Source organism: Ictalurus furcatus, chromosome 22 (genome assembly GCF_023375685.1).
Source record: "Ictalurus furcatus strain D&B chromosome 22, Billie_1.0, whole genome shotgun sequence".
NCBI classification, from domain to species: domain Eukaryota; kingdom Metazoa; phylum Chordata; class Actinopteri; order Siluriformes; family Ictaluridae; genus Ictalurus; species Ictalurus furcatus.
The window spans coordinates 4959657-4975999 of record NC_071276.1 but is presented as its reverse complement, the minus strand read 5'-3'; the positions used below and the strand labels follow the sequence as shown (position 1 = coordinate 4975999).

The 16343-nt window shown below is 37.4% G+C and overlaps 1 protein-coding gene across 1 annotated transcript; it reads right to left on the bottom strand.

Moving 5' to 3' along the window:
- Positions 1-746: 746 nt before the first annotated feature.
- LOC128599261 (D-amino-acid oxidase) lies at positions 747-15785 on the bottom strand. Its single transcript, XM_053610771.1, has 11 exons — positions 15639-15785; positions 12752-12947; positions 11465-11579; positions 8133-8209; positions 7563-7628; positions 7225-7279; positions 6647-6751; positions 6447-6529; positions 4776-4893; positions 2888-2986; positions 747-1645 (listed from the first exon to the last, which is right to left on the bottom strand). The coding sequence occupies exons 2-11, from the start codon at positions 12943-12945 to the stop codon at positions 1523-1525; spliced, it is 1035 nt and encodes a 344-aa protein (XP_053466746.1). The 5' UTR covers positions 12946-12947; positions 15639-15785; the 3' UTR covers positions 747-1522.
- Between the last annotated feature and the right edge of the window lie 558 nt (positions 15786-16343).

Genomic DNA, 16343 nt, shown 5'->3' with positions numbered 1-16343 from the left:
TTGGCTGACTGATTATAACTGGGTCAACAGGTAAAATAGTATATTTTGTTTTTGGCTTTTAAAAGGAAAACTCCATAAAATAACTAAATCATTTTTATTCACCTCCAACATGGTAGTGTATATAAATGAGTCATGTGTGTAAGTGTGTTACTGGGTGGAAAAAAAAGAGATTGGTATATAAATGAATGATGTGCTGCAGGTTCCAAACAGCGTCAGCAATTTGAGGGACATGAAAACTAGTGAGACGGAAGCTGGTGATCTCCATTATGGAGTTTAGTGGCAGAAAAAAGCAGTGGATTAACGTGGCATGTGCCTGTGTGTGTGTTAAGATTAATGAAAGTGAAATGCTTTTAGAACAGTTAAGAAGGAATTTGTGAGTTTATTTTACTACAAAATCAAGTCTTTCAGTGGTGATGTAACAGACAGCAAGGGGGGGGCAGGGGGGCCTCATTCACCACCAATAATTGTGTGGAATGAAAATGTGTTGTGCACAGCAAAGCTGTTATTTTTAACCACCACGTCACATGAGCGTTTCTCTAAATGTCATTTGCTGGCATTTAGCGAGTCCAAACACATTCCCGTTTAGCAGACCGCCACTCCCCATCACGTCAATAATGTATTAGATATGAACACACTCACTGCTATATCGAAAGCCTGCCTTTCTCAAATGTTCTTCAATACAGTTAAGACCTCAATCTGGCAACTGAACACGCATCATACAAATACAGTCTAAACACAACTAAATAACATTTGTTTTATGATCATTTATTAACAGTGGTAAATGTCACTCATCAAACTTGGCTTGTCTTGGGAGGAAAAATAAATCGGTTTGTTTTGATTGTTTTGGGGTGTTTTTTTTTTTTGCTAAATATTACATTAAAATGCTCAACAGTTTTAGCTTTCTCGTTATATCTACTGTCGGTATATTGTACTGTATTTTGCAAAGAGACTTTGGGTTTGTTACATATGTAACTAAGCTTTACAATGACCGCTTTTCACTTCTTACCTGTACAGCGATTGCATTTATGATTTATTAATGATTCGTTTAAATCACCTCATCGAAATGATATCTGATGGGTTTACACCCGGCTTTGGTGCACAGTGAAGTCCTGTGTGCGTTCACCCGGCGCAAGGTCTCTCTCCTACATGCCTGCCTTTGCGATTTAGTGCTGAGTTTAGTGTCTGTGTGTGTGCAGATATCCTACGCCACACTGGCTCCACATGTGTATCTACAATAAACTAAATTTCAAATGGAAAAAAAAATTTAAAAAACGGTGTGTAATTCTATTTATTGCATTATTAGAGTTTTGTTTGTTTGTTTCCTTTGGTTAATCATTGGATAGGATTGGTATAAACTGAGTTAAACAATCTTTTAAAATGATATTTTTGTATTTCTGCTACCGCTGCTGATTTATGAATTTCCACTAGCAGATTTACATTTAAATTACAGACTGATATGGATCATTGTTTATGGATGAATTAGTTCGAACAGGCGAGTAATATCTTTTATATAACAGTTGAATTAGAGTCGAGATTTAGCTTTGGCTTGCTGCTGCAAGATCTCGCCAAAAAGACGGGCAGCTTCTTCAGCACAGCCACGATGGATCGTCAGCCCGTAGCCCCCATGACCGTAGTTATGGATTACCTGGTTGAGTAGACAAGGGAAAACATAATACACATTGTGTTGCCTGTTTAAGTAACATTATCAGAGCCAGTATTAACTCAGTTTCACTACTTGTGCTTCTAATATTTACTGGACAACATATTGCAAAGATATTTCTGGCATAATGTATTACAGTTTTACATGCTAACATGATATGATTGATTAGGGGCTTATAGATTTTACTCATCTTGGTTTTTTTTATTATAAGAGAATGTTTGTAAAACATGTTGCGATATGCTATTACAGAAATAATAATCATCCATGTGGTGGTAACAGTGGATTCACTTTTACCACAACAAGCATGATTATTTTTCCTATAACATCATGTCCAAAAGTGTTTTATTCCGCTTATATCACACCACTTTGCCAACAAGTTATTAATGAACAACACCACATCGTACTTTTTATCCATTTATAGTTGCATTTAATGACTGTCCGTGAGCCAGGTTAGTTCCTGTTATAACTTACATTATGGTAGCTATGAACATTTGTTCCCTCACTAGTCTCACTATTTTTCTCTCTCTGAGTCAATAATACACAGCTCATCATCATACAGAAAAACAAAACAAAACAGAAAGAGCAAACTCTTTCTGTCCTGAAGACTTTCCTGTAGCAGAAAATATCTGGACTGTTGCATAGCACTGACATTAGACACCCCTTCCATTAAAAAAAAAAAAACAATTAAATAAACGCTTTACAGAAAATGACACACAAATGAATATATTTTTCTTTGTTAAATAACATTTTTGTGTCCTTTTGTTATTTGCCTTAGGTTATGTGGAGCGAGCTGTTACTAAAGAAACAGAGACGTATTAGAATGAGTGTATTAATATAAAACTGTGATCTGGACTACAGCCGGGACTACGTACTGTCAGAGCTGCTGCTACAGAGAATAAATCAACACCTTCTGATTAATCTGAATTCAGTAGCCCTGTGTTATAATACAGTTTAAAACAGAGCAGGAAAATATTGGAACATTTTTTTTTTTTTTTTTATCCCACCCTTGGTCAAGGTATTTAAGGTGACAAAATCTGGAGTCATACCTTTTCTGTTAAAAAGAAGTAAGTTCATGTCTCAAACCTATGGGCTGAAGCAAACTGGAAAAAAGCTCTGATAATGAATGACAAGAGTTTCTGGAACAGCCCAAAATAAATTCAATTACATTTCACTACTTCTGCATCTCGGGTGTGCTAGTTAGTGTGCGGCTGTGCTACAGAAGCTCACCTCAGTCACACTGGGTCCAGATTGGATGGTCTCTCTCTCCAGCCTGACTTTACTGCGTACAGGTCTGAGACCCGTCCAGTCCTCCACTATGCGAGCATGCTGACAGAAGGAAAACATACACAAATGTCCTCATCCATTTATTATTCAAACCTGATATTATTATTCAAACTGGTCCGACTATTTGAGTAGATCACAATGCAAGTTGGACCGAATTTGAATGAACTGGAACATATTTGAGTTCATGAGAAACCTGGAAAGATTTCAACAAGAATTGGAAGCAAGTTAAGTCAAGAAAGTCTAATGAGGATATTCCTGTTAACGTCTTGTATCTGATGCTATTAACCTCAGGATTCATCTCACTTTATGAAATTTATTTAAAAAAGTTAGTCACTCAGCGATGGGTTGGTACCCCATCCTGGGTGTCCCCTGCCTTGTGTCCCGAGTCACCCGGAATAGGCTCCAGGCTCCCCCATGACCCTGTGTAGGATAAGCAGTACAGAAAATGGATGAATGGATGGAAGTTAGTCATTTAGAGCATCTAATTCAGTTACTGTTAAAAACTGTTTAAAAAAGAAAAAAAAACTCATCCTTACCAGACACAATTCTAAATTTAAACACTACAACTTATCAATGAAATAAAAAGTATGGAATGAGATATATGGATCTGTAATGGGATTTAAAAGGATGGATATAGGGCAACTAACGACTATGTTGATAATCAATCTTAATAATTTGTGGATTATTTTTCTTGAATAAACAATTGTTTGGATTATTTAAAAATAAAAAGACACCAAATACCAAAAAATATATAGTACTTTTTTTTCCTCCTAGCATTTCAATGAATCAACTAATACTAGTACAGAAATTCTAAGTCACTAACTACAATACAATATTACTGACATTTATCAGACAATCTGTGATAACTTTCTTTCAAACCAAACACCAAAACAAACATAAGGTCACTGTATTCTAGACTTTTTTTAAAAATGCTTCTGCACATTTTTTTGCATCAATGGTACAAAAGAAAGTCTGAGAGAGAGTCTTTCCTGCATTTCAAAACCTGGTTTGTACAATTTCCAATCAAATTCAAATTAAAGGCCAATATCCACTGGTGTATTTGCACAAGGCAAATCATTTCACATGTGTGGAATTGACTCAAAACCTTTGGGGTTGATTCTTAGTTTATAATGATGGAATCAGACGCTCATTCGATGGGAACCAAAAGCAGGATGGTGACTTGATGACTTGTATGATGACATACAACGTATGTTCAAAAGATACTGGTTATATTAAGAAAATGAAAGGATGCAGCTTTTATCAACATAAAATAATGATAATGAGTCTTTATTGATCAGATATACATTACAACACAGTGAAATTCTTTTCTTCGCATACCCCAGCATGTCAGGAAGTTGGGGTCAGAGCACAGGGTCAGCCATGATACAACGCCCCTGGAGCAGAGAGGGTTAAGGGCCTGTTGCTCAAGGGCCCAACAGTGGCAGCTTGTCTGTGCTGGGGCTTGAACCCCTGACCTTCCGATCAGTAACCCAGAGCCTTAACTGCCCCTCCCCAAGCCACCACTGCCCCTCCCCAAGCCACCACTGCCCCTCCAGTTGATGCAGTTTAACCACTTATAAGCAAATTTATTCAAATAGATTAAACATAAATAAAATGCCACACAACATGCTTCAAAGACAGACCAACTAATCTATAATAAAATTCACTGGCTGCTATTTTAATTATTGAATTGTAGCAAATTTGTCGATTAGTTGCTGAATCCCTAGATGGATAAATGGGAGTGGATTAGATTTTATGGATTGTGATGGATGGATCAACTGCATGGGTGGACTGAAGGGCAGAACACATTAGCATAATATAATTATCTTACTTTTAAGCTTGGCTCCAATGCACAGGCTCTCTCCCAAATGCCTTTGTGGTCGATGGAATTGTTCTGTTCAGTCCAGTTTCCCACTTGGAAAATTCCCCCAACTGTCACTAGACGACTCCTGAAGAAGCAGAACAGGCTTATATTCAAATCAATGTAGTATTGCTGGGTTGGGTCCGTGAGGTTAGTGTTCAATACCAGAAAGAGTTATACTTGGTACGGGTCCAAGCATAATCTAGTTTGATCAGATCTCTATGCAAACTAAGCCAGTTCTGCAGAACTAAACAATTCAGGTACACAAAAAATGTGTTTACACAAGTAAACAACACTTGTTCCATTTCTGCTCATACATGACAGGTCTTGATCATTAAAAAAATAAATAAATAAAAATAGGTTCTCCATTGGAAAAAGATCACTGAAGTCTGACTTCAGTGCAGAAATAATGAAGCAACGAAAAGACAAAAAACAGTTTTCAAACCAGTAACACCATCCAATTTACAAATGTTTGCATACTCCATTATGTTTAACTTGGTTAGCATGTTCTAATTAACAACTTCTTGTTTGCAGTGGATTCCAGACATAGTCCTAGTTGTTTATTTATCACATTAATCACTACAAACTTGATTTAATAATATGGCTTCCACTCTCGTTATTCAGAAGCTTATAAAATAGCACTTGATCCAGCACATCCTATTATTTTGCTATTTATGTTATTTTATTATATAATGCTCCAACAGTTACTCATGCATGCAACTTAACAAAGCCAAGAGATGATAAATCGTGGTCATGAAACTGTAATGTGTGCAGGAGGATATATATTATATATATATATATTTCTTCCATATAAAAAACATGTAGTATTAGTATTTATCGTATTTATGTATTAAACATTGGCCTCAAATGCATTCCAGAATTTTTTAAAAATGTATTTACAGTCCAAGACTAACTTAAAATTCCAATATTTATATATTTATTGTGTATAGTTTATATATCAGACTGTCAGACAGTGGCACTGAACTTAATATAGGGCCTAGCTCAAGCTTATATCTTGCAAGAAATATGTTCAATTGTGCAATTTTAGTATTAAATCCTCAATGAGTAACTCAACTCTGAATACAGGTATCTGCCAAGTGACGAATATATATACACAAATTGTTTACATTGTATACAAGTATTATTTTATTGGACATTAGCAAAATGATAAGTCTCGAATTTTAAAAGCATTAATTAGTAGATGTATTTTAGGAGATATCCACTCGGATATGATTGGAGTAAATGTAGACTAGGCTACATGTTAGGGACTCATTAGACATGCAAAGAGAAAATATGCTCAGAAGACATAGATTAAATAAATTATAATTTTTTTTAAACATTTTATTTAGTTTTGCTGTAGACAACATACATTTTGGTGTATTTGACAGGGCACCTACTATAACACAATCAGTTGTTTGTGGTTATAGGACATTTTGTTATGAGAGACACAAGTTCTCCATTAGAGGAAAGCTAGCACCATTACATGTTTGTGTCAAGAGACGTGTGAACAGCTTGGGAAACGTGGAGTTGGTTAATAATAATATGCTCAGAATTATGCAAAAAAAAAAAATCAGTACATTATGCATTATCTACATTAATATTTTAGACCCCTAGTTTTATTAAGCCATCAAGAAAACTCACCCTGGGATGATGTACGGTGAACTGTAAACGCCTGATGTGAAATTGTGTGTCAGAATAAAGTGCTTTATCCAAGGAGCATCGACCTAATGAAGCAGAACAGGTAAAGGCAGATGGAACCACATTTTTAAATCATGGCACTCCGGATTATATCAGTGTTCTCATTTTGGCTATGAGTAACTGGTTGACCTTTGATCTCTGACCTTGATGATCTGTCCTCTGCCTGGAGTGAGCTCAGGATCAGGTTGGAGGTCACCTGATCGAACGCCTGAGCAGTTGACGACAATGTCCGCTCCACTCTCTGCCAGCTACAACATGCGACAAATGTTAACAATGTTGTCTGAGTCCAGAACCAAAAGAAACTGTTTTACTTCCTCAGCTTTAAAAATTTATTCATAAATGACATTTCTCAAATCAGATGAAGCAAATAGTGTGAGGATGAGTGAACTCAGTAACGGTTTTTGATGAGCGATTAAATAAAAACAGTTCTTGATCGACTTTTAGGCAGACAGGAGATTTTGATGTATGTCTTGATGGCAAAGTTACTATACAGGATTTGTTAAAGATAGTACTTTAAACACAAAGGACAGAATACTGAAAAGGATCAGTGTAAAACAATGGCAGAACTGAGAGAAAGTTCCTTAATTGGAAATTGGTCTAATGCATTATCTTACTGTATATCGACTCATACTAGTCATATTTAAGTGAATACATAAAACGGCAATTTAAACAATTTTAAGTATCTACTGTGTATATGCTATAATCACAAAATTAGCCTGACCTCTTGAAATGAATGGATCTTTCTGTGGTGAAATGTCACGCCTCTTTTTGCCAACCTGAGTAAAGGAAAAGAATGGCTATTAAAATCCAATAAAATTACCCCTTGTTTGTTCGACTTTTCTTACGAGTTTTAGGTTAGGAGCCAGTCACATTGATGACTCATTGTGTTTTACTCCTCACTTATTAACTGCACTCACTGTTTTTGCTTAGCTAGGTGAATAAAAAGTGAACACTGGTGTCAACCTGGTAAAACATTGATCAAGGGGACAAATAAACTTTTTTTTTTTATACAGGATAAATTTTGTTTGAACAGCACTGAGATAAAGCCTGAGCTCTCACCAGTTCATGAGCCAGGGCAGATACGTCTTCCCTTCCAGCATTATAGCAGTGTTAAACCAACCCAAACTGAGAACAACATAACAATAAAGAAAACAGTGAAACCTGAGCAGGGAAAACAGCTACATATACACATTCAAAGCTTCATGTATTGACCTTTAAGTAATGATATTCTGAATAATTATCTAAGACTATAATCATAGGCAGACTGAATTAGACCATTTGCCAGAGCAGAATAAAAACAGCCACAGCTTTACTACCATAAAAGTAAATAATTACACAGAAAACTGAAGAGCTGTGAAGGCTGCAGTTTTAACCCTCAAGTATACGGACCAAATAAAAATACATTTTTAGACAAATGTTTTACATTTTTACTAAATGTTTAACAATAATAAAATGCTAAGAAACGAAAACAAAGAAAGCATTCCTCACACCATTACACCACCACCACCAATGGTGGTAATCAAAATGATTATCCAGAATAAAGTTTCCAGGATTAAATGTTACAGTGTTTATTCTGTTATCATAATGTCTTAATATAATGCTAATGTTAGTTGATTTAACTGTGTGTACCTGTATCCAGGAAACATATCAAGTTCACGCTGGGTGAGTTCCCGAAAACCCAACACAATATCTTTAAACGATGGCTCCTGCAGAGAAAGAGACGACATTGAAGTCATTTTCCTCAAATGATCAAATCTCACTTCTGACATAGTGTGGGGGAAGTCATTGGACTATGATACAATTTTTGTTGTTCCTGTTCTCCTGTTAAAATTAAACAAGGACAATGAAGCTGAACAGAAATCACTTTGCTATACAGTATATACGGTATCTCACAAAAGTGAGTACACCCCTCATATTTTTGTAAATATTTGATTATATCTTTTCATGTGACAACACTGAAGAAATGACACTCTGCTACAATGTAAAGTAGTGAGTGTACAGCTTGTATAACAGTGTAAATTTGCTGTCCCCTCAAAATAACTCAACACACAGCCATTAATGTCTAAACCTCTGGCAACAAAAGTGAGTACACCCCTTACTGAAAATTTCCAAATTGGGCCCAAAGTGTCAATATTTTGTGTGGCCACCATTATTTTCCAGCACTGCCTTAACCCTCTAGGGCATGGAGTTCACCAGAGCTTCACAGGTTGCCACTGGAGTCCTCTTCCACTCTTTCATGACAACATCACGGTGCTGGTGGATGTTAGACGCCTTGTGCTCCTCCACCTTCCGTTTGAGGATGCTCCACAGATGCTCAATAGGGTTTAGGTCTGGAGATATGCTTGGCCAGTCCATCACCTTCACCCTCAGCTTCTTTAGCAAGGCAATGGTCGTTATCATGCTGGAATACTGCCCTGCGGCCCAGTCTCCGAAGGGAGAGGATCATGCTCTGCTTCAGTATGTCACAGTACATGTTGTCATTCATGGTTCCCTCAATAACTGTAGCTCCCCATTGCCGGCAGCACTCATGCAGCCCCAGACCATGACACTCCCACCACCATGCTTGACTGTAGGCAAGACACACTTGTCTTTGTACTCCTCACCTGGTTGCCGCCACACACGCTTGACACCATCTGAACCAAATAAGTTTATCTTGGTCTCATCAGACCACAGGACATGGTTCCAGTAATCCATGTCCTTAGTCTGCTTGTCTTCAGCAAACTGTTTGTTTGCGGGCTTTCTTGTGCATCATCTTTAGAAGAGGCTTCCTTCTGGGACGACAGGCATGCAGACCAATTTGATGCAGTGTGCGGCGTATGCTCTGAGCACTGACAGGCTGACCCCCCACCCCTTCAACCTCTGCAGCAATGCTGGCAGCACTCATACATCTATTTCCCAAAGACAACCTCTGGATATGATGCTGAGCACGTACACTCAACTTCTTTGGTCGACCATGGCGAGGCCTGTTCTGAGTTTAACCTGTCCTGTTAAACCGGTGTATGGTCTTGGCCACTGTGCTGCAGCTCAGTGTCAGGGTCTTGGCAATCTTCTTATAGCCTAGGCCATCTTTATGTAGAGCAAGAATTCTTTTTTTCAGATCCTCAGAGAGTTCTTTGCTATGAGGTGCCATGTTGAACTTCCAGTGACTAGTATGAGGGAGTATGAGAGCGATGACACCAAATTTAACACACCTGCTCCCCATTCACACCTGAGACCTTGTAACACTAACAAGTCACATGATACCGGGGAGGGAAAATGGCTAATTGGGCCCAATTTGGACATTTTCACTTAGGGGTGTACTCACTTTTGTTGCCAGTGTTTAGACATTAATAGCTGTGTGTTGAGTTATTTTAAGGGGACAGCAAATTTACACTGTTACACAAGCTGTACACTCACTACTTTACATTGTAGCAAAGTGTCATTTCTTCAGTGTTGTCACATTAAAAGATACAATCAAATATTTACAAAAATGTGAGGGGTGTACTCACTTTTGTGAGATACTGTATGTAGTAGGGATTTAACTGAATACAAATACAGTTTTTCGGAATAAACAGATGACGTGTTCTTAACAGATAAAAACGCAAATAGGTTATGACTATGAGGTGCACTATTCTTTTTTTTTTAAAAAAATTAAGCAAGCTTGCCAGAAAGGTTCACGTGGCATCTGGTTAAGACTAGAGGTATGAATTTAAATATCACTAGTGAGTGCTCCGAAAACAGACAGCTGTGACCCACATTTATATAAACAACTGAAAATCGGTTCCACATGTACACCCTCATGACTGCACTTCCCAAAGAATTTAAAATATGAAATACTTTGTAATAAAGTATTCCAAATAAGATACCACTTGTACTGTTAAATTCTCATTTCTGATTGGGCAGAAGGAGATAATTTTTTTTTTATATCAGCAGCTCTGACTTTAGTTCTACCTACAATACAAATCACAGGTTTATATTAATGCACTCGTTCTAATATGTTACCGTTTCTATGGTAACAGGGACTTGTATGGCTGAGGTGCCACATTATCTAAACCTAATATCCAGATTTAAAACATTTTATTTAACTAAGAAAAGTATATAATCGATAATGAAGCTGCCTCTAAGGAATCATTTTTGGAAGGAGTGTTAGCTCTTTGTAACAGTCAGAGGAAAAGGTGTAACTTTAGGTTTTGTAACATGGGAAAGTCTTCAGGATGGAGGGCTTTCCTGTTTTCTGAAAAATATAAAGCTGTGTTTCATTTGTCTTATAAACTTTAAGTAAGAGGGGAAAAAACTGGTGAGGAAATGACAGTTTGTAGCTACTACAATATAACAGGAACTAACTTGTTCCACTAACATTAATTGTAACTATGAACATATGAAAAGGGACACCCGTTCATATTTTGTTTCTTAACATGTTAATGTTTTCATTATTATTCTGAAATAGCAGAAAATATATAGTAAAAATAAAGAAAAGAAAAGAAAAGAAAAGCCTTCTACTAGTAGCTGTGTCCAAACTTTTGATTGGTAGTGTACATATGGATGCTGGATGAACTGATTAATTACAGTGTATTTTTAACCTAGCAAATTTTTTATGTTAATTAAGTTAAGTAAACATAAATTTTAATGTTAATTTGTCCAACCAATTTCGGTCCCCTGATATAAAAGTACCAGTGAGTGCTGCATGAGTCATCCAATGTACAGGATATAAATACCTTTAAATTAATGCTGCCATTCTCCAGCTAACATTATAGCCGCTTATCATTTTAACATTTATAAACCGTTTAACATTATAAACCGTTTAATTTCAAAGTAAATCTGCTGAAAAGAAGAATATGAACTACTCTGTATATCAATGGGGAAGGGGGGGGGTTGGTGTTCAGTTTGAATTGTATTCCTATAGCTGAGATTTATTCTTCTAAAGGAACTACTGTATATATGTCAAAAACAAACCTTCAAAAACACAAGAAAGTAATTTTTACCGGGGCATGCTGGGTGCACAGGTTGTAGCCAGACTGCAGGAATATTCCCATTGTAACAGATTCGGGAGAACTGAGGAAACTCAGAAGGTAATCAAATGTTTCTTTGTTCCATTTTCTGGAAAAGGAATGAAAAAAACCGGCATCAAGCGGCTGCACCGCTTATAACCAATCACATACAGACAAAGAATCTAAGCAGTGCAGAATTTAAAAAATAATAATTAAGTAACATTTTTATTCATTAATTCTATCACATACAACAATCAATGTCATTCATTTTCACTAATTACATATGTAGAACCTGACTGAACCCCTCTCATATCTAGTGTCTGGCATTCCCTTTGCTATTGAGGTATGTGGTGTCATCATGCCAAGATCTAAAGAGTTCTGTAAGGCCTTCAGAAAAAAGGTTCTGGATGCCTATGAGTCTGGCAAGGGATTTAAAATGATCTCCAAATGATTTGAAATACATTATTCCACTGTAAGGAAAACAATCTACGAATGGTGCAGATTTCAAATGACTGCCAATTTGTCCAGGACTGTCCGTCCCATCAAATTCAGCCCAAGAGCAGACCGTCTGATGCAAAAAGAAGTCTCCAAGAACTCCAAAATAAATTTAATCACAGGATCTGCTAGTAAGTCTTACAACTGTTGGTGTCAAAGTGCATGCTTCTACAATCAGAAAGAGATTGCACAAATTTGACCTGCAAGGGAGGCGAGCCAGGAAAAAGTCTTTGCAAGACTACAGTTTGCCAACGAGCACATAGGCAAAGACCAGGTTTTTGGAATAATGTTCTTGAATCAAAGATAGAGTTGTTTGGCCACAGTAACAGCAGACATATTTGGCGCAGACCAAAGACAGCTTTTCAGGAGAAGCACCTCATACCAACTCTGAAGCATGATGGTGGAAATGTTATGGTTTGGTGTTGCTTCGCTGCCTCAGGAACTGGACAACTTGCATTCATTGATTCAACTATGAATTCTGCATCATATCAAAGAGTGCTTGAAGATAATACGAGGCCATCTGTCCAAAAGTTGAAGGTGAACTGAAAGGACCTTTCAACAGGATAATGATCCTAAGCACACTAGCAAATCCACCAAGGAATGACTATCCTTGTTCCAAGACCAGGCTTAATCTTTGTCTGAAAAACCATCCTCAGGACAAATAAGCAGCGTTTGATGACCTTTATAATTTCTATTAAGGTAATTAGATATCTAGCTAAGCAGTAGCTGTGTGTTTGGCCCCCTGTGACTGGAATTTGACCCAGATCCACTCATCTCTGCCCTTACGTTTCGTGGATGTTGCCCTTATCATAGAGGTACGGTTGCCACAGTCCTGCTGCTCCATCGCTGGTGGTCAAAGGAGTAAAGACGTCTGCGTAGACATCTATATTCAAGGGACTGATTTTGTCATGGTAATGCTCGTAAATACTCTGGGCTGTGGAAAGGCCGATAACCCCAGCTCCGATGATCGCTACACGCATGGCTGCAAAGAGACAATATCACATAAACATTCTGAAAGTAACTTTCAGTATTAACTGAGGTCATCCAAAGGTATTTACACACATGTTTACATACACATAGGTGATAAAGATCTGTTGTTACAATTAGAAAAGCCACCATGCTTTTTGACTTCCATTTGTGTCAATACTAGCCCTAGCCTTCTGTATAAATAGAAATATTACATTTTATTTAGAAAACTCAGTAAAAAATTATACTTTTCAGCAGCATATAAAAACAATTTTGACAGTTATTTTCTTCAAAAAGGCTAAATTTTAAAAATTTATTCATATTATTTATAACGAGATTCCACAGTCAGCTACTGTGATGAACAGAGATTACAATAAGTTTATGAGCCCTCAGAGAGGTTTATGCGTCTATGGTTTAATGGTGCCCTAAAATGGCGGCCACGCTGGATCTGGCCAATGGTACACACAATTCGTGTAACTGCTTCCACTTAAGGGCATACAACACCTGTCTGCTTGCTCAATTCACGCTTCGTTCCAAGGGGCTGGACCTATAGGCAGAAGTGGTTGGCTGGCTGAGGGTGCCAAACTTCTCCATCCATTTGGAACAGCAGATGGTGAGAAAGCCACCAGGGACTAGCAAAAAGCAACAGTAGAAATCAAGGTCTTGCCAGCTATCTCAGGATCAGGAGGAGGACTATGTGGCCTAGTTGCTGAATTCTGTACAATTTTGGAAGAAGCGGTGGTAGAGGAGCAAAAGCATGTGATAGACGCTGAGGCCAGTTGTGGGCCAACACATCCTGTTCCAGTAGACTGTTTGGCTCTGCCAGGGAGAACCACAATCAGTTTACTTGTCATTGGCAGATAAGTAAAACTTTGGAAGGCTAAACCATAAAAACATCTCTGTTCTGAGGCAATGGGTGCATGAAATGAAGTGCTTAGCAAGTCCACTGAATCAGTCTTGTACTACATCTGACAGCCAACTCATCCAAAAAGGGACGGTCTTTAAGAACTGGTTCAACTAAAAATCTAATTTTTGGATGGAATCTCTCCATGTCCTTCATTGGAAGGTGTGAACTGTGGGGTCTACCTTTTTTTTGGACAGCTCTGTCCAAAAAGAAAATGAACTTCTTGGATCAATGCAATCATTTTGTTGGAGTCTGATACTGACAAAGCCTTGAAATGGTTGGGGACCTGGTGTCAGAACTGAAATTTATATCCCAGTGACACTGTCATCAGGACCCACTGATCTGATGTAGTTGCTGTCCAATGTGCAAAGATTTAATCCATAAAATGTTTAATTGTCAGACTTTACACTTCAGGGATGTGCGCTCCTGGACTCTTTGCTGCTTAGGACAGGGACATTTTGGCACCTTTAAGGGTCTGTCCAACAGGGTGGATAGGAGGCACTTAGAGGCCTACCATGGGTCTGAGGACACGACTCTCTCTGACTAAGTTTGGCACAAGGCAGGCAAGACTGATTTAATTGCTGTATAAAATTGATAGATATTTATTTAATATTAAGTCTCCAAAATACTATTTTGCATATATGGATCTGTTAAGGTTAAAGAACCCAAACCCAAAGATAACCACATTGCTAGAACGTGTATATTCTTAACTTTAACATTTTCAACTTTACTTCTTTAACTACACAGATTAAAAACAATCTGTTTCAGACTAATATCAGTCGAGGGTTATCAGTAGTCAGTATGACTGGTGATGTCAGCCACTTTACGATGCTGAAAGTCTTCTTCAACCATTTCCGCAGTTTTTCTGTTTTTGGCCCCACAACTCCACCACTGATTCCTTGCTAGAGGAAAGTACATACAGGCGGTACTGTAGAATAAAACTCCTGCCATGTTCACAGGTGGTAGACTTCCCTCACATCAACTAAATAAGCTGATAATACACAAAAATACCAGATGGCCAGTTGCAGGTTGCTGACAGTTAAAACAGTATTGTTTTTTGAGGTACAATCACAGAAAAGTGAAGGGCTCTTAGTTATTCTGTCTTTTTGACATCTAAAATAAGTAGGCAATATAATTTTAAAATCCCCTTAAATTAGATTTCTCATGAGGGGTGAAAAATACTAAATGCTTTTTTTTTTTCAGGTTATATATCTGATTAATATGTCTGTCTTTTAGAGGCACTGGAGTTGGAATTGAATCAACTTCTACAAGGTCACCGCATTTGTGCAAGACGTCTTAAAATGCACGGAATTTGTTACAAATATGTTTTATGTAATGTCACACAACCAGAACACAGACCAACTGCTTGACATTTTAAACACCATATGCTACAGTTGCTGCTGTTGCAACAACAACAACAATAATAATAATAATAATAATAATAATAATAATATACATCTAAAAAAAAAGGTCTACATGACCCATGCTGTTTAGTTCTGTTCTGGTTCAACCCTGGTGTCATAGTTTACAAACATCATGCATTATGCTGGTTAATGCAAAACAATACAGTCTCGATATTAAATAATATTTGATAAAACCAGCTGGTTCCAACAAAACCAGCATTGTAGAATTACATGGTTTCTACTCTGACATGTGACAGCCCATTATTTTCCTCGAAATCTGCAGGACATAAACTGAAACTCATTTTTTAAGTTAATCAGTACATGCAAGAGAACTTCTATAAGATGTGACATCAATTTGGAGATCGCAGATACTGAAATTAGTGGAAACAGATGGACTTACCAGAGTTTTGGTTGTGCTTCCACTCTTCTCAGCAAACTCTTGTCAGCAAACTAACATGCAGCAGCAGTGTTATGTAACACTGTACAAAGTACTGTCCCACTGTGCTACCTTCAAGAGCTCCAAACTCAAACTCACAGTCCTCACAGAGGCCAAGTTCACTACACTCCAGTCAACTTTATTGCCATTCTCCAATACAGAACTGAGGTCAGAACTGCTATCGGCTTGGAGTTGACTTTTTATATATTTATTTATTTATTTACATTTTATATATTCCTTTTATGAGTCTATCATGAGATGTATCTTTTTTGCATCTGAAGAGATTTTTAAAGCTGCAGTTCTGAACTTTTGCCTCTCTATCGCCATCTCTGTTTGAAACATAAAATTGCAAGCTACTTGCTGAGTTTTTTAAATTTATTTTTATATATAGGTTGGATGTATCTGATGGTTCGAGGTATAAGTATGTGTTGTATATTAGCTCCAATACTTGACAGCGGAGGTGGCAGCGGATATGATTTTCTTGGCGTAGAAGTGAATTGCTTTCTCTCATAGTTAGCAGAAAATAAGTGCAGTTTACCACACTGACCATAGTGAAACAAAAAAACAACATAGGAAACTCAATACCTATCTGAATCAAGTGAACAAGTTTGCTAATGTTTGCTATCTACCTACTAAGCCACTGAACTGTCATTACTTGTTCAGCAGAAA